The 23,242-nt window shown below is 35.0% G+C and overlaps 2 protein-coding genes and 1 long non-coding RNA gene across 6 annotated transcripts; 1 reads left to right on the top strand and 2 right to left on the bottom strand.

Annotated features, from left to right (window-relative positions):
- Nucleotides 1-2,667: 2,667 nt before the first annotated feature.
- Nucleotides 2,668-4,864, bottom strand: LOC106377093 (neurofilament heavy polypeptide). 2 transcript variants are annotated; one of them, XM_013817261.3, is made up of 2 exons: nucleotides 4,635-4,864; nucleotides 2,668-4,385 (listed from the first exon to the last, which is right to left on the bottom strand). In XM_013817261.3, exon 2 carries the CDS (start codon nucleotides 4,320-4,322, stop codon nucleotides 2,958-2,960), a length of 1,365 nt encoding a protein of 454 aa, XP_013672715.1. In that variant the 5' UTR covers nucleotides 4,323-4,385; nucleotides 4,635-4,864; the 3' UTR covers nucleotides 2,668-2,957. The 2 variants fall into 2 exon arrangements, with proteins under 2 accessions (XP_013672715.1, XP_013672716.1); XM_013817262.3 differs by having other exon boundaries at nucleotides 2,668-4,379; nucleotides 4,635-4,852.
- A 10,714-nt stretch (nucleotides 4,865-15,578) lies between these two features.
- On the bottom strand, nucleotides 15,579-18,424 carry LOC106377092 (cyclin-T1-2-like). Of its 3 annotated transcripts, XM_013817259.3 has the most exons (8): nucleotides 18,171-18,417; nucleotides 17,973-17,995; nucleotides 17,721-17,890; nucleotides 17,331-17,412; nucleotides 16,952-17,077; nucleotides 16,659-16,840; nucleotides 16,438-16,586; nucleotides 15,579-16,358 (listed from the first exon to the last, which is right to left on the bottom strand). In XM_013817259.3, exons 3-8 carry the CDS (start codon nucleotides 17,795-17,797, stop codon nucleotides 15,895-15,897), a joined length of 1,080 nt encoding a protein of 359 aa, XP_013672713.1. In that variant the 5' UTR covers nucleotides 17,798-17,890; nucleotides 17,973-17,995; nucleotides 18,171-18,417; the 3' UTR covers nucleotides 15,579-15,894. The 3 variants fall into 3 exon arrangements, with proteins under 3 accessions (XP_013672713.1, XP_013672712.1, XP_048601475.1); XM_013817258.3 differs by lacking the exon at nucleotides 17,973-17,995 and having other exon boundaries at nucleotides 17,721-17,944; nucleotides 18,171-18,424; XM_048745518.1 differs by lacking the exons at nucleotides 17,973-17,995; nucleotides 18,171-18,417 and having other exon boundaries at nucleotides 17,721-17,963.
- Nucleotides 18,425-19,480: 1,056 nt separating this feature from the next.
- LOC125580652 lies at nucleotides 19,481-23,237 on the top strand. The gene is made up of 4 exons (XR_007318383.1): nucleotides 19,481-20,212; nucleotides 20,381-20,431; nucleotides 20,576-20,972; nucleotides 21,112-23,237. It is a non-coding gene; the product is annotated as an uncharacterized LOC125580652 (long non-coding RNA).
- The last annotated feature ends 5 nt before the right edge of the window (nucleotides 23,238-23,242 follow it).

The raw sequence follows: 23,242 nt of genomic DNA, 5'->3' as shown, positions 1-23,242 counted from the left end.
AGAAGATTCTTCCGAATGATTTGACATATGTTGCTTACCCATAAGATAAAAGGGTAATATGGTTTTCACCAGCCAAAATAAGATATTGGCATAAATAACGAAGATGTTAGTGGACTGATCACCCACTATGCATTTTTATAATATTGGTGAATTCACTTCTTAAAGTCTTTAACGACTATAGCACATTCACTGAGATAAGTGCTAAACATTTTGAGCAACATTGATCGCATCAAGCCAATAAATTTTCACTAGTTCTCCCCATCATTGGTATAGAATCAGAAACCAATCATTTTCATCTAAGAATGTTGGATGTTGCTCCGCCACAGAGCTTCAAATGAAGATGTGTTTTTAAATGAGGTTGGAAATATATGTTGGATATAAATCTCTATTGACACTTAAGAATCCAGAGCCATCCCCGAAAACTATAAGTAAGGCTATACATGAATTCTAAAAGTGAGTTAGTACTTCCAACATAAGGGGGAGAAAATAAACAGCTGGAAAAGAAAATAAGTTGAAATGAATTATCATTGATCCTCGGGCTAAACACAATGTGAAATAGAAGTCCAAAAGATAATTCATTTCAAAACTTACTAAAGCAGTTGCCAGACACGACCCATATAAATATAGTGATCAAGTCACATATACCAGCTGTAAATGCTCCAATAAGAATAAATGTTCTACAAGAACAATATCAAACTGCTAGTCACGCCTGCAGGGTGGTAGACAGATTGGTTCCAAAGATAAATCCTCGTAAATGAAAAAGGAGCATATATTGATAATGGTCAAAACGAGGCAATATAGTTTTGTATGATCTCCAGAAGAGAAATTAAACATGACTGACGAAAATTCAGGTACCTGAGACAAATGAAGAGATCTCAATAAGTTATGTCATGTATGAAACAAAATGGAACCGATAAGAAAATTGACGTCGATGATATTATACATGCAAAGTAGCAGTTGATATAATAAATGAGAAAGAGGATCATGAAAGAAAGTCTATTGAAAAGTGTACACAAAGAAATGATTGGCCAAATCAGAAAGATGCAATAGACAAAGATATAAACTTCTTGTGAAATAGAGAAGTATTTGGACCAGTAGTCCATACACTAAAAGGTGTAAAACAAGTGAGATGTAAATGAACCGTTGCACACAAAGAAGGATCAATATGAAATTGATTGTGAAGAGACATAATTTCATATGGTAGATGCAACTAGTTTCAAGTTCCTTATAGTCTGGTAATAAAGGAAGAACTTGAATAAAACAATCCACTTGAAAAATGTTAATCCCTGAAAGTATAATCCATGAAGGATTGATGATATCAAAATCATGTTCCCGGGAACTCTGCATATTCGATCGAATTGAAACAAACTATTTTATGGAATATATGAAATATTATAAGGTTAACAAATGTATCCATTTGTATTTATCAAGAGATTATAAATCAATAGAATCATGATTTGAATATAATCAAAACTCCTGAAGAGTTATAGAAAAATTATATTTTGGAAGAAAACTCTTGACAATACTATATTGTTTTATGTATTCTAAACTGGAGATCTAAAACTAAGATGTTATCATAAAGATCCTTAAAGTATTTTATTTAAGACGCTCGTATATGTTTGGTCCTGAAATACCATACGTAAGAGTGTTATTTAAGAAAATTATTAATCTTTTTCATTACTGAAAGATGTAATTTCATATGAAAAGAAAGAAAATCATAATAGTAACTTCTATAGTTACAAATGAATAATTCGTATGTACGAGACGAATTTCTATACGATTATATGTAAGAAATTTGGTTTGAAATCCAAATAGACCAATAAACTATTGTCTAAGTCAAAAGAGAATTATGGACAAGAAGTCTAAAGGACCTAGATATCATAATAGAAATGAATAGAGTTTATTCTCTTAAGCTTAATTCTCTGAAGAGAGTTGATTGGAATGCATATCCTGAAGATATTGTTTCCAGGGAAAGAAATATGATAGTAAGTGTGATTGTACTCTTTTTCCTTATCATGTTTTTTTTTTTATCCCATTGGGTTTTTCCATGACAAGGTTTTAACGAGGCAACAAAGAACATACAAAAGATAGACAACCAAAGAGAATGTTACAATTTGAGAGATGAAAATCTATCATTGTTCTAAAGGTTCTATGACTACTCATTCGAGGGGGAGCTTACGTAGTTGTACTCTTTTTACTTTTACTACGGTTTTTCCCATTGGGTTTTCCATGACTAGGTTTTTAACGAGGCACCACGTAATACAAGATGGATGATCAAGGGGGAGTGTTATAAATTAAGCATTGAAATGATCATCCACTTCTTTACCAAACTCAAGCACTATGATCATCCACTCCTTTACCAACTCAAGCACTATGATCATCTACTCATCAAACACTATGATCACCCACTCATTTACCAAATTAAGCACTATCTTTGTTATTTTATGTATTGTTGTTCACTATAAATACCATCACTCATCTCACTCTTTTGTACACCATAAACAAGAACAAGAGTTTATAATCAAAGAACCATTACATCTTCTTCTTCTTCCTTATAATAAACTCTCTCCCTCCCTTATACTAGTGTTATTTGCTTCCTACGGGTATTAAATTCTACTCTTATTTAAATTTCTCGATACTATAAATTATAAGTTATTTCATAACAAATCAGAAGAATAATCAAATTAGACTATTTTGGAACTTGACAATGACTTGTTATGTCCCAATTTGTACAAAGCACACTTTTTTAACAAACAAAACAAAAAAGTTTGGACATTTCACATTAAAGATGTTAGAAGAAGAGCTTCCAGTGTGTACTTTTCCTAGTTTAGATGCAAAACATTCATATATATATATATATATATATATATAATAGCCATAAGAGATAGGATCGCTAAGGAATCCCTAAAAGTCATTTCATTGTTCAACTCCTAAACATCACACCTTTGATCCACCCACTACTTGCCTCTGCAAGACACATTTGTCTTCAGCTTCTTACGAGCCCTCTCTTCTACTTTGAAATCAGAGTTTGTAATCTCTCTAGCAGCTTCTTCATCCTTGTCTTCCGACTCCTCAACCACTACTCTTTCCTCTGCTTGATTTGCCACGTTTGAACTGGCCTTTCTTGACAAAGAATCTCTCCCACAAGAAGCATCTTTTGTTGCTTCCTGTGTTTTCTCTATCTCAGTTGCTTTAAAAGACCCATGGCAGCTTCGACATATCACTTTCTTGTTAAGATAGTAGACCCTTATATACTCGTGTTGCGTCTCGCATATGTTGCACTTTGTCCAAAAGTTACTGACTTTTGGTGTGGGCTTGTTGCTTCGACCTCTACCGTTTCGAGATGCCTTAGAACTTGGCTGTCGTTGTTGTTGTTTCTGTGGGCTCGGTTGTTGTTTCTGCTGGTTTGGTCGTTGTTCCTGCTGGTTTGCAGGTTGTTTAGGCGGCGATGGTTGTTTGGGCTGTTTAAGTGGTTCCTGCTGCCCATTTGCTTCTTGTTTTGGCTGCATTGGTGATTGCTGCTCCTCATTTGCCTCTTGTTTGGGCTGCTTTGGTCGTTGTTCCTGCTGGTTTGCAGGTTGTTTAGGCTGTTTTGGTGGTTCATTCTGCTCATTTGCTTCTTGTTTGGGCTGCATTGGTGATTGCTGCTGCTGATTTGCCTCTTGTTTGGGCTCCTGCTGCTGCTGCTGCTTTGGTGGTTGCTCCTGTTGGTTTGTTGGTTGCTTCTGCTGCTTTGCTGGTTGCTTCTGCTGCTTTGCTGGTTGTTTGGGCTGCTTCGGCTCCTTTGGTGGTTGCTTCTGCTTTTTTGCCGGTTGTTTCGGCTCCTTTGCTTGCTGCTTCTGCCTCTTTGTAGCTTGCTTCGGCTCCTTTGGTTCTTGTTTCTGCTTCCGACTCTTTCTCGGTTTAACTTCTTTCACCATCACCACCCTCCTCTTCTGATCAAAAGCAATCCTCTTAACCTTATCAGACAGCAGAGACCAAGCTTCCAAAATCAACTTAAACGCACCTTCTGCTCCTTCACACTTGTTTTTATCAGGATGAAGCAAAAGCGCCAGCTTCCTGTACTGCTTCTTCACAACTCCATCATCAGCCAAAGGATCCACACCAAGAACTCCATACCAATCAGGCTCCCCTCCATTAATCTTGTTTCCTGCCGAGATATACACATCTATCAACATCAACACTTGCTTCAAACCGTCGAGCTCAGGGTACAGATTCTGAGCCTTGACAGCAAATGTTTTCGCCCCGGTGTAGTCATTTTCTGTAACTTTCCTCTTGGCGATGTCCATTGCCCTTATGGCTTCATCCTTGTTGCACTCCATGTCTCTTTAAAACAGAGAATCTTCAGACAGAACCTTCAGAACTATTATTTCTCTCACCTGTCTCTACAGAAAACCATACATGCAAATCAGTTAAGTCGAATGAACATCTCTTAGTCCTTACTTACCCAAGAGTTCTGAAGGTACTGTGTATCTAAGCGCAAGAGAGAATATCACAAAGTGTTGAAAAAACAGATTTTGAAGCTGAGAGTATAAGAGAGTAGCAACAATACACAAAACCCATAAAGAAAAGAAGAATCTTTTCACTTTAAACTAAGAAAAGAAGAATCTTTGAGAAGCAAAATCACATCTTACCGATAAGTAGGAAGACAGATTCTGATGGAGTCCTTAACTTTTTTATTTGACCATTTCAGTTTGCTGCAAGATTCGATTTTTTCTAAAGAGATTATTAAACCCAGAGAAGCGAGAAACGGAAGAAGAAAGAAGAAAGAAGAAGAGCAACGAAGCGCCTCGATTATAATGACAGCTGATTAGGAGATTGATTCTGATTTCGTAAAAGTAATTGGGGTAAACGTCAAACGTTCTGAGATTTGAGGGGTTGAAAGTGAAACTATTAGTTATTTTTTTTCCCTCTCTTCCTTTCCCGCGCTTTTGTTTTTCTCTTTCCCGCATTCTCTAGGATTCTCGATTTATTTTCTCACAGTCACACCCACCCTCTGGATGTTTGTTTCTTATAATATGTATTCAGGCCCGGCCCAATACATTTTTTTTTTTGTCACAGTGATTCTTGGATTTTAAAAAGATACCTTCACCATATTCTCTCGCAGATTTAAAATGCTAAACATTCCTTCTCAGAAGCAACTGAGCCACATAGGCTGAAGGAGCAGTAGACTCGTGGCTGCTATATGGTGTTGTTTCTTATCCTTCAACCAGTGATGATCAATGATGGATCATAAATACCAAACCGAATGAAGTCAATCAGAACCATCATCCCAAACCGAAAGTATGAACCATAACAGAACCGACGTTTTGTTCTTTTATTTATTTTTAAGCTTTTGTTTCAGTCAAATGAGTGTTCCTTATGTTTAGGAAACAACCTTCTCCAGTTTCGCACTTGCAAGAGATGATGTCTCCACCTTTTCTTCTTGTATTTGTGTTGAGATTGAACCTTGATTAGAATCTCCAACAGAAAAAGAAGAGTAGCTTAGAAGAAGCTACAAAGGAATGAAAGAAGAAGAAAAAGAATGAAGAAGAAGCTTGGAGCGCAAGCAACAGGGGAAGAAAAAGAAGTAAAGCCAACGACAACAACAAGAAGTCGAGGAAGAGACTTGGCTGTAACTAGAAGTTACAACAAGAACAATAAGAATAAAGTCTAGTTAGTTTAGTTAAGCCAACAAATGTATGAAGTGTTGGTTAATGTCTACCTAGTCAAGAATTGTTGTTTGAGTTGGTAAGAGTTGTTGGTAGAGTTAAGGCTAAGTTGTAGTAGTTGAAGTGCAAGTGTAGTAGTTAGTAAGAGACTACTATAAGTATGCATGTGTGTATTTAGGCCTGGGCATTTCGGGTATCGGTTCGGTTCGGTTCGGGTATTTCGGGTTTCAGATAGTTTGGATAGGAGCTAGAGGATCCATTTAGTACTTGACCTATTTTCGGTTCGGTTCGGTTCGGATAGTAAATGTAGGAACCGGAAAATATCCGGAAAAAGTTCGGTTCTCATTTGGATCCGGTTCGGGTTCAGACAGTTCGGATAGTTCGGATAATTTGGATAAAATATCGGTTATTTAGGGTAAAATATCAAATAATTAGGATGATTTTAGATAAAAATTTTGGATATTTCGGATTACTTTGGATATTTCAGATAAAACTATCCGGATAGTTTCGGATACTTTCGGGTAGTTTGGATACTTTATAATAATTTAGTTATCCTCAACTATTTTCAGATACTTTTAATAGAATTTTAAATTAAAAATATATATTTAATGATGTTATATGTATATATAATTAATATTTTTATATATTCGGGTACCCGTTCGGTTCTTGGTTCGGTTCGGTTATTTCGGATATAAAAATATAGGAACCGTTCGGATATTTGAGGATATTGGTCCGATTCCGGTTTCGGGTATTTCGATTCGGTTTTTCGGTTCCGGTTATTTTGCCCAGGCCTATGTGTATTGTTGTAAAAGGTATCCAAGTCTAATAAGAAAAGATTAGCAGAAAGAGAAAATGTAGACAATAAAGAATACTCTCTTCTCTCTACAACACAAACATAAACGTTAGAATAAAGATGAAAAGGGATTCATAACATTATCATAAAAAAGACGAAAAAAGATTCATAGATAATGAGCTCTTGACTTGCTAAAGCACATGAACTTTCCTCAGCTTCTTGAAAGCCATCTCAATAGCAGCAATCGTTTCTTGTGAATCCTCCTCCTCACGTCCTCTTTTACATCTTTCTTGTGCTTGATTTGCGGTATTTCCGCCAGAATAAGATGAAGGATAGTAAGTACCACCACTACTTGTTGTTTGCGGACTCCATTGTTGTTGTAGCTTTAGAAGATGAGAAAATGACAAGTATAGTTGCTGCAAAGAAAACTTCTCTTGTGGAGTTGCACCAATGTACGGGGAGGAGGAACTTGTCCCAGGTGGAGAAGCTCTGCTGGTGTTGTTGTTGTTGTTTGCTGCTTGATTTTTAGCACTCCACCGTGCTTGTTGCTGTTTAAGTAGAGAGACTGTGTAGTTGAGTTGATTCATATAACGATCAAATGAGGAAGAAGAAGAAGAAGAAGCTCCGTTTGTGTTTTTGTTCGTTGCTTGATTTTGATGAGCACTAATCCATTGTTGTTGAAGAAGAGATAATGCTACGTGTAAGTACGTCACATAACGGTCCCATGGATTTTGCTCGGTTGCAATGTAAGCATGTCCACAGCTTTGACAATAGATGGTCTTGTTAAGATAAAGATCCCTCCAACACTCGCTTCCTGTGTCGCACCCATTGCACATTGTCCAAAACATGCTGTGTTTCTTCAAATTTGATGAATTCACAGGCGCGCACAGGACCAGGAGCAGGCTTATTACTTCTAGTGTTAGCACTTGGATGCACACCGTCTCTAGCACTTTGATTGGCACTAGAAGAAGCTGGCTTGTGTGGATTAGGTGGCTTCTGTGGCCCACTTGCAGGCTGTTTACTTCTAGCTTTACCATTTGGATCCACACGATGTCTATTGGAACTAGAAGAAGCTGGCTTGGGTGCATGCGTTGGTCTCTGCGGCTCACTTCTAGCTTTACCATTTGGAAGAACCTGGAGGCTTGTTGGGTTGGCTTGGTGCAGGTGGCTTCTGCATCCCGGTACTCAACTTCCTCATCTGATCATAAGCACTTCTCTTAGTCTTGTCAGATAACACAGACCAAGCATTCGAAACCAACTTAAACGCACCTTCTGCACCTCTAAACTTGTTCTTATCAGGATGAAGCAAAAGAGCCAACTTCTTGTACTGTTTCTTCAGAGCTTCATCATCAGCCAATGGATCCACACCAATAACTCCATACAAGTCAGATTCTTTTCCTCCGTTGATGATCTTGTTGGCTGCTGTGATGTAAACATGGATCATCATCGACACTTGACTCAAGCCATCAAGGTGAGGGTATAGGTTTTGAACCTTGGTGAGAAATTTCTTGGCTCCAACGTAATCATTCTCCTAAAGTTTCTTCTCAGCAATGTCCATTGCCCTTTTAGCTTCATCCTTGTATTAGAGTAAAGGCCCAAGTGAGTGAAGACAAGCCCAAGTTCCATGTAACTAGGGTTCCTTGACATGAAGAGTTCATATAAATATAACTATAATGGTCTTGAAGGGCAACCAAGACTGCGTTTCTAGCAGCCAAACCTTTATTTAGATGCTTTATAAGAAAGGAAGAAGCTTTGAAATTGTCACCAAGTACAAATATATTGTTTATTGATAATCAAAGATGAAGGTTTGGCTGCTAGGAAGGCAGCCTTGGTTGCCCTGCACAAAATTATATTTATATGAACTCTTCGTATCAAGGAACCCTAGTTACATGGACCATCAAGGAACCCTAGTTACATGGACCTTGGGCTTGTCTTCACTCACTTGGGCCTTTACTCTAATACCTTGTTACACTCCATGTCGTTTGAGCAGTCTGTTACTTTTAGTTTTTGTTCGCTGGAAAAAGAAAAAGAAAAACAAAAACAGAGAGGAGTAAACGAAATAGGGTTTAGATCACAAACCAACAATGGAGTAAGTCAATGAAACATCATCTATCGACTTCGATGATTCAACCTAGAAATGAAACAGAGTTATACTGGCGAATGATATTACTTATTAGATTTTTGTAAGAAAAAAATTAATTAATTAATTAAGTAATTTTCTCAGAAGTAGTAGAAGGACCGAAGCGAGACAAAGAGGTGTTTAGTTGTTATTTTAGAAGACAGAGTTTCATACCTTGAGACGGGAAAAGCTGTGAAGATAGAAAACTGAAAAGTATGAAGAGTTTGATTGATATTTATATTAGAATTTCCTCTTTTACAATTACATCTCCTCAAGCGAAGCGTCTTCTTCACTCTTCCCAAATAAATAAAAATAAGAATTAATTGGGGTAACTCAAACGTTTAGGAGATTAATTCCAATTTCGTAAAAATAATTGGGGTAAACGCAATGTTTTTAAGTTCGACCCGGACACTGAGATCATGATTGTTTCAATAGTTTTTAGTTTTAGTTTTTGGTTTTTAGATTTTAGCTTTTGGTTTTTGATTTTTGGTTTTCATCTTTTGGTTTTTGGTTTTTGGTTTTTAGATTTAGATTTTGGTTTTTTGATTTGCTGTATTTTTTTAAAATTTTCATAAATTAACTAATACATTACTTTAAAATAATATAATAAAATATAAATAAATATTTAGATTTTACAATTGAAATTTATCAAAATACTGTGATTATTATTTTAAAATAAAATACAATAACATATTTTAATTATTATATTTTTATAAAAAATATATTATAGCAAAATATAAATCATAATATATATATAAAATTACACAAAACTAAAAATATTAAATTTTGAAACTACTTAGAAATTTTTCTTATATAAATTATTTTAATTTTTAAAACTTGAATAGAAATAGTTTTTCTTATATAAATATTATAAATGATACAAAAATAAAATAAAAAACATAAAATTTTGAAACTAATTATAAATTTTCTTGTATAAATTATTTATATTTTCTTAAAGTTGAATGGCAATTTTTATAATTCAGGATTATACAATATATTTTATTAATAAACATATTATGTTTTTATAATTTTTTGTTATTTTTAATATGACTAATAATTAATAAAATTATTCAATTGTTTTATTTATAGAAACTAATAACTAAGTTTTAAAATTAAATAATATTATTTATAAAATATATAAATTTATTTACAGATATGAAACACAAATTAAAATTTTTCACATTATTGTTTAAATGATATCTAATGTACAAAATATTTTATGATAATTTTAATTTGTATGAAAATATTATTTATTAATTATTAATTAATTATAATGTAGTAGTTTCTACAAAAAAAAAATCAAAATTCGTTTTTCTTCATAAAAGCTCACAAAAGTTGGTTTTGGTTTTTTTTCATAAATTGGTTAAACTTTTCAAAAACTAGTTTCCCTAAATTTTAGGGAATCTATTTATTGAAAATCTTGATTGGCAACTCAAATGGTTTTTATAAAAACAAAAACTAAAACCAAAAACTTGATTGGATGAAAAATGGTTTCTACAAAAGCAAAAACCAAAAACTAAAGCAAAAACCACAAACAATCAACCTCTGAACCGCAGATTTACTGGATTGCTGGATCACTGGATCGACCGCGAGTGAACTGCAAGTTAATAAATGAATTAATTTTATTATATAATATATATTAGCTAAAAAATAAAAATATAGAAACTAAAGTTTAATATTTTCTAAATATTTTTAAAGCATAAAATAATAGTTTGGATATGTATATATCTTTTATGTTAAAAACATTTAGAAAATACTTAACTTTAGTTTTTAATAAAAAAAATTAATATTTTTTATTTTCATTTGACTTATAAAATATAAAAAAAATAGTTTAGACAATTTAAAATTCTAGGGAAAATGGTCTATTCCCCTGCGGACAAATTGTTCCCGGTTTTTTCACACAAAAACTTTGAAGTCATGCAAAAAACCACATGAACAACAGAAAATTGCTTATTCTCTTGTGAACTAGTTGTTCCTGGTTTGTTCACACATGAACTTTTAAATCATGCCAAAAACAACATGAACAACTCTATTTTTTTAATTACATACACAAACTATTGATTTTAAACTAATTCCCCTAAAACTGTACGTGTTATTTAAAAGTTAACTTGGTTTATGACAGATGGAGAACCGGTTTAATTTGAGTTGATAAAAAAATACTACGTCGTTTTATTATTTTTCTTTTTTTTGTCAATTGCTCATTTTCTTCGTAAATCGTTTTATTTTTCATCATCAATTGGAGATACTACACCGATTTTATAGTTCCTTGTGGCAATACATGGAGATTGGTAAGCTTGTAGTTACTGCTCTCCTTTCTTTATGCGTCATGTAAAACGTTTTATTCGTCTCCAGAATATTAAATTTTATCCCCAATCGATGACGAAAAGTAAAACGATTTCTGAAGAATAAAGGCAGTTGACTAAAAAAGAAGAAAAAGAATAAATTAGTTCTCCAGCTGTCATAAATCAAGTTAACGTTTAAATAACACTGTTTACGGTTTCAGGGGAATTAGTTTAAAATCGATAGTTTGTGTATGTAATTCAAAAAATAGAGTTGTTCATGTGGTTTTTGGTATGGATTAAAAGTTTACGTGTGAAAAAACCAGGAACAAGTAGTTTATAGGGGAATAAGCCTTTTTTCCCGCTGTTCATGTAGTTTTTGTCTTGGCTTAAAAGTTCGTGTGTGAAAAAACGGGGAACAATTAATTTATATAGGAATATGTCATTTTTCCTAAAATTTTATGTAACAAGGTACGAGTTATGACATTTAAAAAAATCAAGACATAAAATTCATAAATATTTAAATGTCTAATGTGAATAACCAATTAAACTTCAAATCCAAAATAAACCAAAATTAAAAAATCACTGTAATAAATTGTCAATAACGGAAATAAACTAACACCAAGTCATATCAACTAATTTCGGATCTCTCTACCATCGTTCGCTTCATTTTCTTCGGGTGGTATAGTGAAATCTTCGTCAAAATCTAAAAATCACAAACTTCTTTTTTTTTTTGTTAGCACCTAACTTATTAATTGGAAATTTAGAATATAAAACATAATTAAAAACTAAAAAAAAATGAAAGTTATTTATTGGCTCAACCGGTATCGGATTCGGGTTTTAGTGGGTTTTTTCTGGATCACCGGGTTTCTAAATATTGGGTTTTGTGAAAAACTCAAACCAATTTTTTTTTGGATTACCGGGTTTACCGGTTCAACCGCGGATCCGGATCGGATTTCAAAACACTGGATAAACGTTAAACGGTTAGACATTCGAGGGATTATTACTTATTTTTCCCTCTCTTCCTTTTCCCGCGCTTTTCTTCTCACACACTGTCTCTAGGTTTCTCGATTTATTTCTCACACCCTCTGGATGTTTGTTTCTTATATATATATTAAGGCCCGGCCCAACACATTTTTTTTTCTGTTTCTTTAACCATATTCTCTCACAGATCTAATACTTACTAAACATCCCTTGTGAGAAGCAACTGAGCAAACTGACCCACATAAGCTGACGGAGTAATGGACTCTCAGAGCTGCTATATATATAAAAACTCTTGAGATGTTTCCGACAGTATGGACAACAACACAGTTCCAGACCAGATTTCTTATCCTTCAACCAGTAGTGATCAGCAGCTATTATCAGAATAGAGAAACAAGTTTTCCCAGTAGATACGAACACACTGTACTTGGCCAAAATGAGCTCAGAAATATATGACAAAATAGGAACAAATGTAATTGATAACTCATTAACCATGAAAGTAGAAACTTTCTCTACAATATTTTAGCATAGAGATGAAAAAGATTCATAACATTATCATAAATAATCCTTGAAATGATATAAAGTAGGACTCTGCAACTTGGTAATTAACTCTTTTACTTGTATTATTAAACCACATCTTTCCTCAGCTTCTTGAAAAAACTCTCTATAGCAGCAATCGTTTCTTGTGAATCCACCTCAAGTCCTCTTTTACATCTTTCTTGTGCTTGACTTGCGGCATTTCCGCTACTAGAAGATACTGACACTGAACACTTGTGGTGGACACTACCAGAAGATGAAGGATAATAAGTACCACCACCCCATTGTTGTTGTTGAGGAGACGATGAGTGGTTGACCCCTGGAGACACAAAACTTCCCGGTGGAGTTTTCGTGGTGGCACTAACAGATGGTGGAGAACCTCCCGCTGAAGAAGATGAAGGATAATAAGTACCACTACTTGTGTTTTGTGCACCACATTGTTGTTGTTGTTGAGGAGATGATGAGAGGTTGACGCTCGGCCTTACAAAACTTGCATGTGGGCCTTTCCCCCCGGTTGCACTAACAGATGGAGTCGTCCCATTGTTCTTTTCTGCTGCACTCCAATGTTGTTGTAGTTGTAGAAGTGAAGAAAATGTAGAGAAAACTTGCTGCAAAGCAAACTTCTCCTCTGGAATTGCACCAACGTATGAGGAGGAGGAGGAACTTGTGCCAGAAGTAGAACCTCCGTTGTTGGTGTTTGCTGCTTGATTTTGTGCATTCCAATGTGCTTGTCGCAGCACAACAAGAGACAGTGTGTGGTTGATTTGACTCACATGACTTTCCCATGGAGAAGAAGAAGAAGAAGCTCCGTTTGTGTTTTTGTTGGTTGCTTGATTTTGGTGAGCACCACTACTCCACTGTCGTAATCGAATCATAGATAATGCCTTGTTCAATTGCCTCACATAATGGTCCCATGGATTCTGCTCGGTTGCAATGTAACTCTGTCCACAGTTTTGACAACGCATGGTCTTGTTTAGATAAAGATCCTTCCGACACTCGCTCCTTGTCTTGCACCCATTGCACATTGTCCAAAACATCTGTCTTGATGAATTCACATGCGTAGGAGCAGGCACAGGACCAGGAGCACAAGTAGGAGCAGGAACAGGACCAGGAGCATAAGTAGGAGCAGGACCAGGAGCAGCCTTATTACTTGTAGCCTTAGCATTTGGATCCATACCATATCTAGCATTTTGATTCACGTTAGAAGAAGTTGGCTTGTGTGGACTCGGTGGCTTCTGCGGCCCACTTGCAGGATGATTACTTCTAGTGTTACCATTTGGAGGCACACCGTTTCTACTAGCATTTGGATTACCACTAGAAGAAGCTGGCTTGGGTGCATACGTTGGTGGTCTCTGTGGCCCACTTTCAGGCTGAGGCTGGTTACTTCTAGCTTTAGCATTTGGATACGCACCATATCCAGCATTTTGATTGGCACTAGAAGAAGCTGTCTTGGGTACATACGGTGTTGCTCTCTGCGGTCCACTTCCAGGCTGGTTGTTAGCATTTGGATGCACACCATATCCAGCACTTTGATTCACGTTAGAATAGTTTGGCTTGGGTGCATATGGTGGTGGTCTCTGCGGTCCACTTGCAGGCTGGTTACTTGTAGGTTTACCATTTGGATCCACACCGTATCCAGCACTTTGATACACGTTAGAAGAACCTGGAGGCCTGTTGTGTTGGCTTGGTGAAGGTGGTTTCTGCATTCCAGTATTTGACTTGCTGATCCTCTGATCATAAGCAGCTCTCTTAGCCTTGTCAGACAACAGAGACCAAGCATTCGAAACCAACTTAAACGCACCTTCTGCACCTTTACACTTGTTCTTATGAGGATGAAGCAAAAGAGCCAACTTCTTGTACTGTTTCTTCAGAGCTTCATCATCAGCCAATGGATCAACACCAAGCACTCCATACAGGTCAGAGTCTTTCCCTCCGTTGATGATCTTGTTTGCTGCTGAGATGTAAACATGGATCATCATAGACACTTTATTCAAGCCATCAAGGTGAGGGTATAGGTTTTGAGCCTTGGTAACAAATTTCTTGGCTCCAACGTAATCTTTCTCGGAGAGTTTCTTCTCAGCAATATCCATTGCCCTTTTAGCTTCATCCTTGTTACATTCCATGTTGTTCGATGGAAACGTTTTAGCACCTATAGAGAAAAACGAACACAGAGGAGAGTCAATGAAATAGGTTTTATGTCAAAACTTAGTAATGAAGTAAGTCAAATTAAAAAAACATCATCTATCGACTTCAATGTTGTGACCTAGAAGTTAAACAGACTAATTAATATACTGACGAATCGGATTAAGGTTTTGTAAGATTTTTAATAAAATAAGCTTCCCGGAAGTAGTAGAAGGACCAAAGCGAGAGACAAATAGGTTTCATCATCGTACCTTAAGAGAGGAAAAACTGTGAGGGAGAGAAAGAAGATGAAAACTGAAATATTTTTGGTTGGTATTTTTATATATTTTATCCTTGTTACAGTTACATCTCCAACCCGAAGCGTATTCTTTACTCTTCCCAAATAAAAACAAAAAATAATAAAAACTTGTTTTGAGAGAAGTTGTATTCCTTTTTTTTTGCTCAAACAAGTTGTATTCGTTTTATTTTCTTTTACCAAAAAATAAAAAAAAAGTCTAGTCAGCGAAAGAGTAAACAAATCACAGCCCTACATCATATATTCAGTATTCCCTCATTCTCATAGTTATTATTTTTTTCTTTCCTTTAAAACATTGATTTCAAAGGAAGTATTATTAGAGTCCTCGCTGTATTTTGTTTGTTCTGAAACATAAATGTAATTATTTCTATTTTTATATTTATTTGTTAATCTTTAAATATGGTATACAAAAACAAAACAAAAAACGAATAAAAACCAAAAATAGATATTGCATTAAAAATTAATTCTATAGTATTTGAAGTTTTTTCAATTTAAAGAGATTTCTGCATATAAATCAATTTTTTAAGAAAAAAAATTTATAAGAAAAAAAAAGGATTCAATAAAAACTTGTAAGACTTTTGAGAAGTGACCAAACAATCTATTCGAGCTAAAGGGAAAAAAGGAAATACAAATCATATTCGAATCTGAGATCATCTACTGTATACAAATATTTGCAAGATGAATATCGTTAATTGCGTTAATCAAGGGAATAAAAGATCTCAAAGAATCGGTTACGATATTTTTTTCTCCTCATAAAATCTATCAAATCTACTAGGAGCCATCATCCAAATCTAATTTCATAGTAACTGTAAGAAGTTAGAGAACATTGTCGTATTACACATTATATTCACAATCTTGAAACTAAACCATCTAGTTGTTTTGGTGAAAACATAGCTTCTTCAAAACTCACCTACCTAAAAGCTCTTCTTAATGCCCAACACCGTTCTTCCAAAGCTTCTAACTAAAAGAAAAAAAATCTAATACCACTACTACTTCACACCATCTTCAACGACCATCTCCATCAAACCTTTGTCAATTCATCAGAGAAACACCAGCCATCAATTCAACATGAGCATCTAGAATAATCTCACTGTGTTCTACACTTGTGTTGCTATTAGAGAGCTTTGACTTCCCATCTCCACTGTTTTGTCATCTTCATCACGCAGCTCCTCCACATCTTCTGCTCCTCTTTCAGACAAATCCATTTTCTTTATACCTTCATCTGACTTTTTATCCTTCACCTCCTCTGCACGCAGTTGCGAGTCTTCATCAATAGAATGGCCGTTTGGATTCTCTCCAGCTTCTATTTTTGAGTTGTCCTTTTCAATTCCTTCGGGCCTAGACACATCATCGTCCACTATCTGATCATTGCTCTGGCTTAGATTGACTTTGGATGGGCCTCCTCCTCCAGTATCAGAACTTGGACATTTATCTGTGGAAGCCACTTCTTTTGAGACAGGTTGATGCACCATCTCTCCACCGTTGCTTCTTTCGACTATGCTTCCTTGGGTTGCAGAAACATGCTTTTTCTCATAAAGCTCAAGCATCTGGCCACGGATATCTGAACACAGAAAAATGATAAAATAAACCGAAGCAACAAAGTCTAGAGAGGCATCAAAGTCAAAAAGATTAGCACATACCCTCTAGTTGACCAGGTGTGGTATCAAACTCTTGAAACAAGCCCTCTCCGTATGATTGTAAGTCCACTGTTAGGTGCTCAGCAGCAAGGAAAAAAGCACCTGCTGCTATTTGACGAGGCTTATATTGCAGGCAGAGTGTCGTCCCGTAACTGCAAAATGACTTGTAAATTAAATAAAGAAGAAGAAGAAGAAGAAGAAACACAAGGTCTATATAGCATTACCAATCGTTGACAAAACTCCATGCAACCTGAGGAAATTGGGACTTAACCTCTTCAACCTTATACTTCTTAATTGCGTCTATCAGAGGTTCGTAAGGGTGACCAACACTGAGATCGAAGTTTAGCGTAGAAAGAACTAGCTCCTCTGCGCTTAACACACACTTTTTCTGTTGCTCACATACTTCCTGCAAAAGTGGAATAACACTTATATGCAATAGAAAGAGAAACCATTGAAAGTAAAAAAACAAAGGGAAAAGGGACAAGGAGAGGGTTTGGGATTGGAAGCATATAGAAACCTTTCTTTGGGCAGGAGGAACATCCTTCTTGTGTATTATCTCATAAGAGACAATAGCAACGTCTTGTAAAACCCGTGGAGTTTCCTCGGCCTTCCCAGCAAGGAACATGCATGCTGTTGCAATTGTCTGCAGAGAAGGTGTAACAAAGCAAAAGGCATAAGTACAAATCTAGTTGTTCTTTCTATCCAAAACGACAAAACAGAGCTTGATCTATATCCCATACGGCATTTCTTTTGAGGCAGACTCATATGATCAATCAACTAGTACACTTTGTCTAGAACTAGCCGAAAAATGACACAGCGATCTATAGACTCACAGATTCGCTAAAAAGATGAGAGACTAAATAAATACCATTTTGTTAACGTCAAACTAAACTCACCCATCTGTCATTCTTAGCGTGTGACTGACGAAGGAAGAATCGGTGACAGAATACTATAGCAGTGGCTATTGTTATCTGGGGACTGCGTTGAGAGATTATTAATATCAGCAACATTCATCCACGAAACCAAAAAAAACGAGTAAGCTTATGTCACTAGCAGCTTTAGTGTATAAAACCAATGCTATACTAAACTAAACTAAACTAAACTAACAAAAGAGTATCGATTCCCCTATATGATAGCACCAAACCAAACTACAGAATTTCTAACACCTACACCAAAGCCTACTACATTCATGTCAAAAGGATTACATTTTCTTAACTCAAGATGGTGAATCTTAATAAGGGAGGTAGAAACTAAGGTAGCATAACAAATGGAGAGAAGAAACATACACTTTCAATCTCACACCGAGATTTTTCAAGAAGGTACAGTAAGACTTGCGTAGGCGAATCTCCATTTTCAAACCCATACCATCTCGTCTTGACGGTGAGTTAGTTTCGATTTCTTGCCTTGAAAGATACCAAGAGACAGACGTAGCATCATCGCCCTGGTTGCCAGGAACCTTCACAGGCAACGGTACATCCATTGGTACGCAGAAAAGCGATGATCTTTTTGACTGTTAAGAGATTAGAATTGTGGTAAACCTCTTAACAAGAACTGAAATCAACTGGATGAGGAAGAAAAGTCCAATTTCGAGAAAAGACAATGCAGTAAACAAGGAGAAGATCATTCCCAAGCCAAATGGAACAATTGCATGTGGAGGTGAGACAAATGAAGAAGATAAGCGACGACGAAGAGAAGCGTATACTCGGATGAACAGAAGAAAAAGGATCGATGCTTACCTTAAAGTCTAAAACATGCGCAGAACCAATTGGGGGATTAACACAAAGTCAAGATCGATACTTTCCTCAACCAGATGCACGCTTCCAGAGAAAGAAACGCCCAAAACGAAACCCACCCTAGAGCGAGCGAGCCAGAGAGAGAGAGAGAGAAGAGGAAGGAAGAAGATTTGAGTTACTTCACCACTGTCACTACCAGGGACTCCGCTCCTTGTGGGATTTTCTTTTTGGGATGCAAATCGAAGCTTTTTGATAATCAGAGGGCGCAAATAGAAATATCAAGCGTATACACTTGGCAAAGCTTATAACCAATCATATTATAACACCTGTACTGGAAATATCTTTACTATTGACTCAATTCATCCGTGATATTTTTATTCTGGACCACTCTTAGAAACTTAATTAAATGATTCTTTTCCTATAAATATTTGAATTTTTTTTAACAAACAAATTAATTAGATATTCCTATATATTATCTGAAATCATATCTGAATAAAATCGTTCATATCTTTTTTTTACAATATAAAAATATACTTATTTTTGCATTAAAATCAATATTTTAAATATTTAATTAATTTCGTGTTTATTTATAACATATATGTACATTTCATTTTTTTACTCGAATTATATTTAGTTAATTTCGTGTTTATTTATATTTCATTTTAACTAAAACAAACCTTTAAAATATCTAATTAATTTTGTAATTATAATTAAGCTCATGTACAATTTTGTATTAATATTGTGATATTAATTTAATATAATAATTTTCAATTAATTTTTATCTTTAACTAATAAGACTTTCAATTTAGAATTTTGTATCACATGATTGAAAATATGCTATTATTGACAATTCAAAACAAATAAATTAAATTTTTTTTTATAATAATAAATTAAATTATTGTATGTAAACTATAAAATTATTGTCTTTTAAAATTTTATATTAAACAATTAGTAATATAGTATATATTAAAATTATACAATTAATCATGTAAAAATATTTATGTGTGTAAAAATAAAAACAACCATCCGCACGGTTGTGCGGGTCAAGATATAGTTTCTCAGTTAAAAAGCAAAGTTTTTGTCCATAGTTTCACTATAACTACGATTCTACGCAAGAGAATATTCTTATATTATGATGAGACTTATTAAAATCGTTAAAACAAGTGTTGACAAAAAAAAATCGTTAAAACAAGAAAAACAAAAAATGAAAACAACACATGAAAAACATTTAACACTGGAAAAAAAAAGAAAAACAAATAGATCGACCTATAATTAATGTTGGCCGGAAAATTAATCTACTATATTTACCTCTACTAATTCGATCAATCTAACACTACTAAAAGCCCGATATACTGAACAGAGAGCTATGACACGTAGGATAGTTTATTCGGGCCAATCAGAAACATGTCTTTTGCCACGTCAGACAGACCTTTCATTATTTTACGTGTTATTGGGCTGTGTCAATGAAAGCATAATCGGCCCGATAACTCTGAGTTCCGCTAACCACGGCTGCAGCAAAGAACGGAGTTCGTCTCTTCTATTCGTTGTGACGGCGAGGCTGTGACTTTTGCAATTCTTCTTGCGATCTGAAACAGTCATTAATGGCTTCATGATAATCCAATTGATTCGTTTCTCCACGATTCATCTTTAATACTTTGCTTAGATCTGAAAGGTGGTGTGTAAACGATATAAATAGAAGTGAGTATTGATCTTCTTGAACTCATCCTCTCTTCGTATCTCTTACAATATACTAATTCACGGTGTTAATGTAATCCTAACGCCGTTGGTAACTGTTTCAATCATGTTGCTTCCTCTGGACCGATGATGATCGCGAACCTGAAACGAGCTCTTCGGGTGTCGTGTTGACCTGTAGCGGAGCAGGAGCAGTATGTATCTCCGAGCAAGCCACACAGCAGGAGGAGGAGACAGTTCAAACATGTCTTCTTCCATGATCAAGAGACTCCACCGTTGATGCAACAGCAAAGCGGTTTGTTAGGAGATGGATTATTAAGAACGACGTCATACCAAATACCAGGTTTAAACTGGTACTTCTCTTAAATCGATCTGTGGTCTGAAAAAGTTTCGGGCAACAGTGATAAGAGTCGGATTTTTATGGATTGATGGTGTCGTTTGCATTGTGTAATTTAAGATTTGTGTATATATTTTGGGTTAATTAATTGATCATAGGGAAAGTGTCTTTTATATATATATAGATACAGAGCATCATGGAGAGTGCATAAAGAATATTCAGAATACGGAAAAAGGTATGGCTCTTTGTAAATTGTTAGAGCTGTTGTGATTGATTTTTTTTAGATTCGAGAATTTTGTCATACGTTCTCCTGCAACTGACATGTTTGATTACGATGGGTAAAGGTATAAAGAGTAACTGACATGTTTATGTAAAGCAGATCACAAGAGTATGAAAAAGGCAAGAGATTGTGTATGATAGAGTCTGGTGTACTCAGGTCGAAATATCTGGTACATCAAGCAAGCTTGGGAAAGGTTAATTGCTCGAGCCTCAGAAGAGTGTGATGCCATACGAGAGTCTCATTTGTGCCTTTGTTATCTGGAATTGTACACAAACAGAAACAAACACACTTGAGAACAAGAATCCTCAGCAATTTGGAAGGGGCTCTTTACAAGGTTTTAACCTGGCCAAAATTCATTCCTTCGCTCTTGGATGAGATTAACTGGCAGAAGAGAATATGATGGAATCTGTATATATTTCCGTCTGGCCAGTTTCGTCAATAACCACACACATTATTCTTTGTCTTTAAAGTGTTACCAATGCGATGATGACTTTTGGTAAGATATTTGATGCATCCTTCTATCTTTTCTTTTTGTCAATCTTATGAATATGACATTGTTTCTTAGTTTTGCAGATTTATAAAACTCTTAACACATTGCTTTTACATATTTGATTTTTGTCTCTTGCTTTTGTAAGTTTTATCTCCGACTTGCAACACTACAAACCAGCATTAAGACGCCAGAGGCATGGTTATTATTGGTCTCAACACCGAATGTTCAATTCATCCAACTTTATGTGGATTCTTTCAAGTCGTGCATGCTTACTTGGTCTGCTTCTTTATAACATGTGATCTTAACGTCAAATCATTCGTCTCTGTTAAATTCTCAGCCAAATATGTAATGATTGAGCTTTTAGATATGAACTACAAATAATAATCCTATGAAGTATAGTACAGCAGCGATATGACCAAATTTCATTTTATACTTGGTCCACTCATTCTCTGGTTTCCAATTTGAGACTCTATCAACCATATGGTCAAATGTGCATACAAATGGGGAGTAGTATTTTACGGTTTATTTGGAGGAGAGCAATTTGTCTCCAAAGTTCGTCCCTAAAAAAAACAATTTGTCTCCAAAAAAAGATATAACTAAATCTTTATGTAACATATTAACTTCCTTGATCATGACATATGTCTTCTCAAATTCGTCTCCCTTCTCAATGCATTACGTACAAAGAGGCTATAGCTAATAAGTAATAACTCGACTAGGATATGATACTTCTTTTGTTATGATAATTATTATTGGAATTACAAAGGTCCAAAATCCGGCAAAAAAATTGAAATTGGTTTTCTCAAAAAAATAAATAAATTGAAATTTGTTATTTTCAAGTCGCCATATTCATCTGTTATTTTCAAATATACATATGGAATACACAGGTGGCACTGTACATGTGATGTATGGTTACATATTATATGCATTCGAGTTTTTTCATCTATTATTTGTTGAATCAATTTAATTGGTTATACATTTTACAATATTTTACATCAAAACATATATAAATAAGATAAACAAATATTTATATAATGGGTCCAATTAGTTGAAGCTTTTTATCTAAAAGTACGAAAAGTTTTAAACCGCTGATTTAAGAAAAAAATAAAACATAAAAATATAGGGTTGTAGATTTAAGGGGAGGGTCCATTAAACAACTTGGATACAAATTAGAAACAAAAACCATAATCAGTTTTAAGTGAAATGAAACATTTATATAGTTCAACCAATTAAACACCATAACTAAAAATTAATAATAATTAATAATTTTTGTTTATTCTACTCATCACCTTATATATAATTTATAATAACAAAAAATGAATAGAAAATTTTTTGAAATGTGCAAAACAGAAAGAATGAATAATTTAAAATGATTTTATAATTGTTTGTCTACTTATATTTTTATAATAGATTATAATCACTACTATATAAAAGAAGCTATTTTTGGAGCTTCTAAGGGGTGCCACGTCAGCATAAATATTCTCATCCAATCAATGAACCATGTCATTTTAAATTTCATAGATTATTTTGCTTCTCCAAAAATACAAGCTATGTTCTGACTAAATTAAAACTCATTTACAAAAACCCAACGAAATCATTAAAAATCTCATCTAAAGAAAGGCCCATGCCGACCCTTTATCTTCCTCCTCACCTTGGAAACCTATTTTAATCTGTAAGCAGAGACGACAGCTTCGGAGACGGAGCTACAGTTCTGTCTGATTGTGAATGTTGTGTTCCTTGCGTACTGATGAGGAGTCGTGGTGAGACAAGAACAGTTCTTTCGAACGTAGACGTCACCGGAGGTTATATCGGCTGTTATGTCGGAGGGTAATGCGTCGAACATGCTTTGGATTATGGGGAAGGTTTTGGTTTTTGTTCGGTTTGAAAGCGAGGAAAGAAGTGCAGAGATGGGAAGTGTCGGAGCAGTTCATCGGCTTCGAGGAGGAGAGGAGAGGTAAGATGAAGAAGGAAAGAACCTAGAAAGTAGAAGTTGCTAGAGTCATCGAAAGGTTTGATTTTTCTTAGGGATTAAGAAGAAAGATTGTTGATTTTGTGAAATTGAAAGGTGAATCAAGATGGGTTTTGATTGGTTTTGTTAATGGAGATGTGAGAAAGAAGTTGAAATCAGATGAAATCTCAGTCATGGGAGAAGAGTGAAGCTCACAGTTTCTGAAGGACTTTTTGATTAGATATTTAGTGTATTTAATTAGGTTAGGTGTTTGTTAGTTTTGTACCTAATACTTATGTTGGATTTATATTATTTTTGTCCGAACCTCAAG

Source organism: Brassica napus, chromosome C1 (genome assembly GCF_020379485.1).
Source record: "Brassica napus cultivar Da-Ae chromosome C1, Da-Ae, whole genome shotgun sequence".
NCBI classification, from domain to species: Eukaryota; Viridiplantae; Streptophyta; class Magnoliopsida; order Brassicales; family Brassicaceae; genus Brassica; species Brassica napus.
This window is presented reverse-complemented; position numbering and strand designations above follow the sequence as displayed.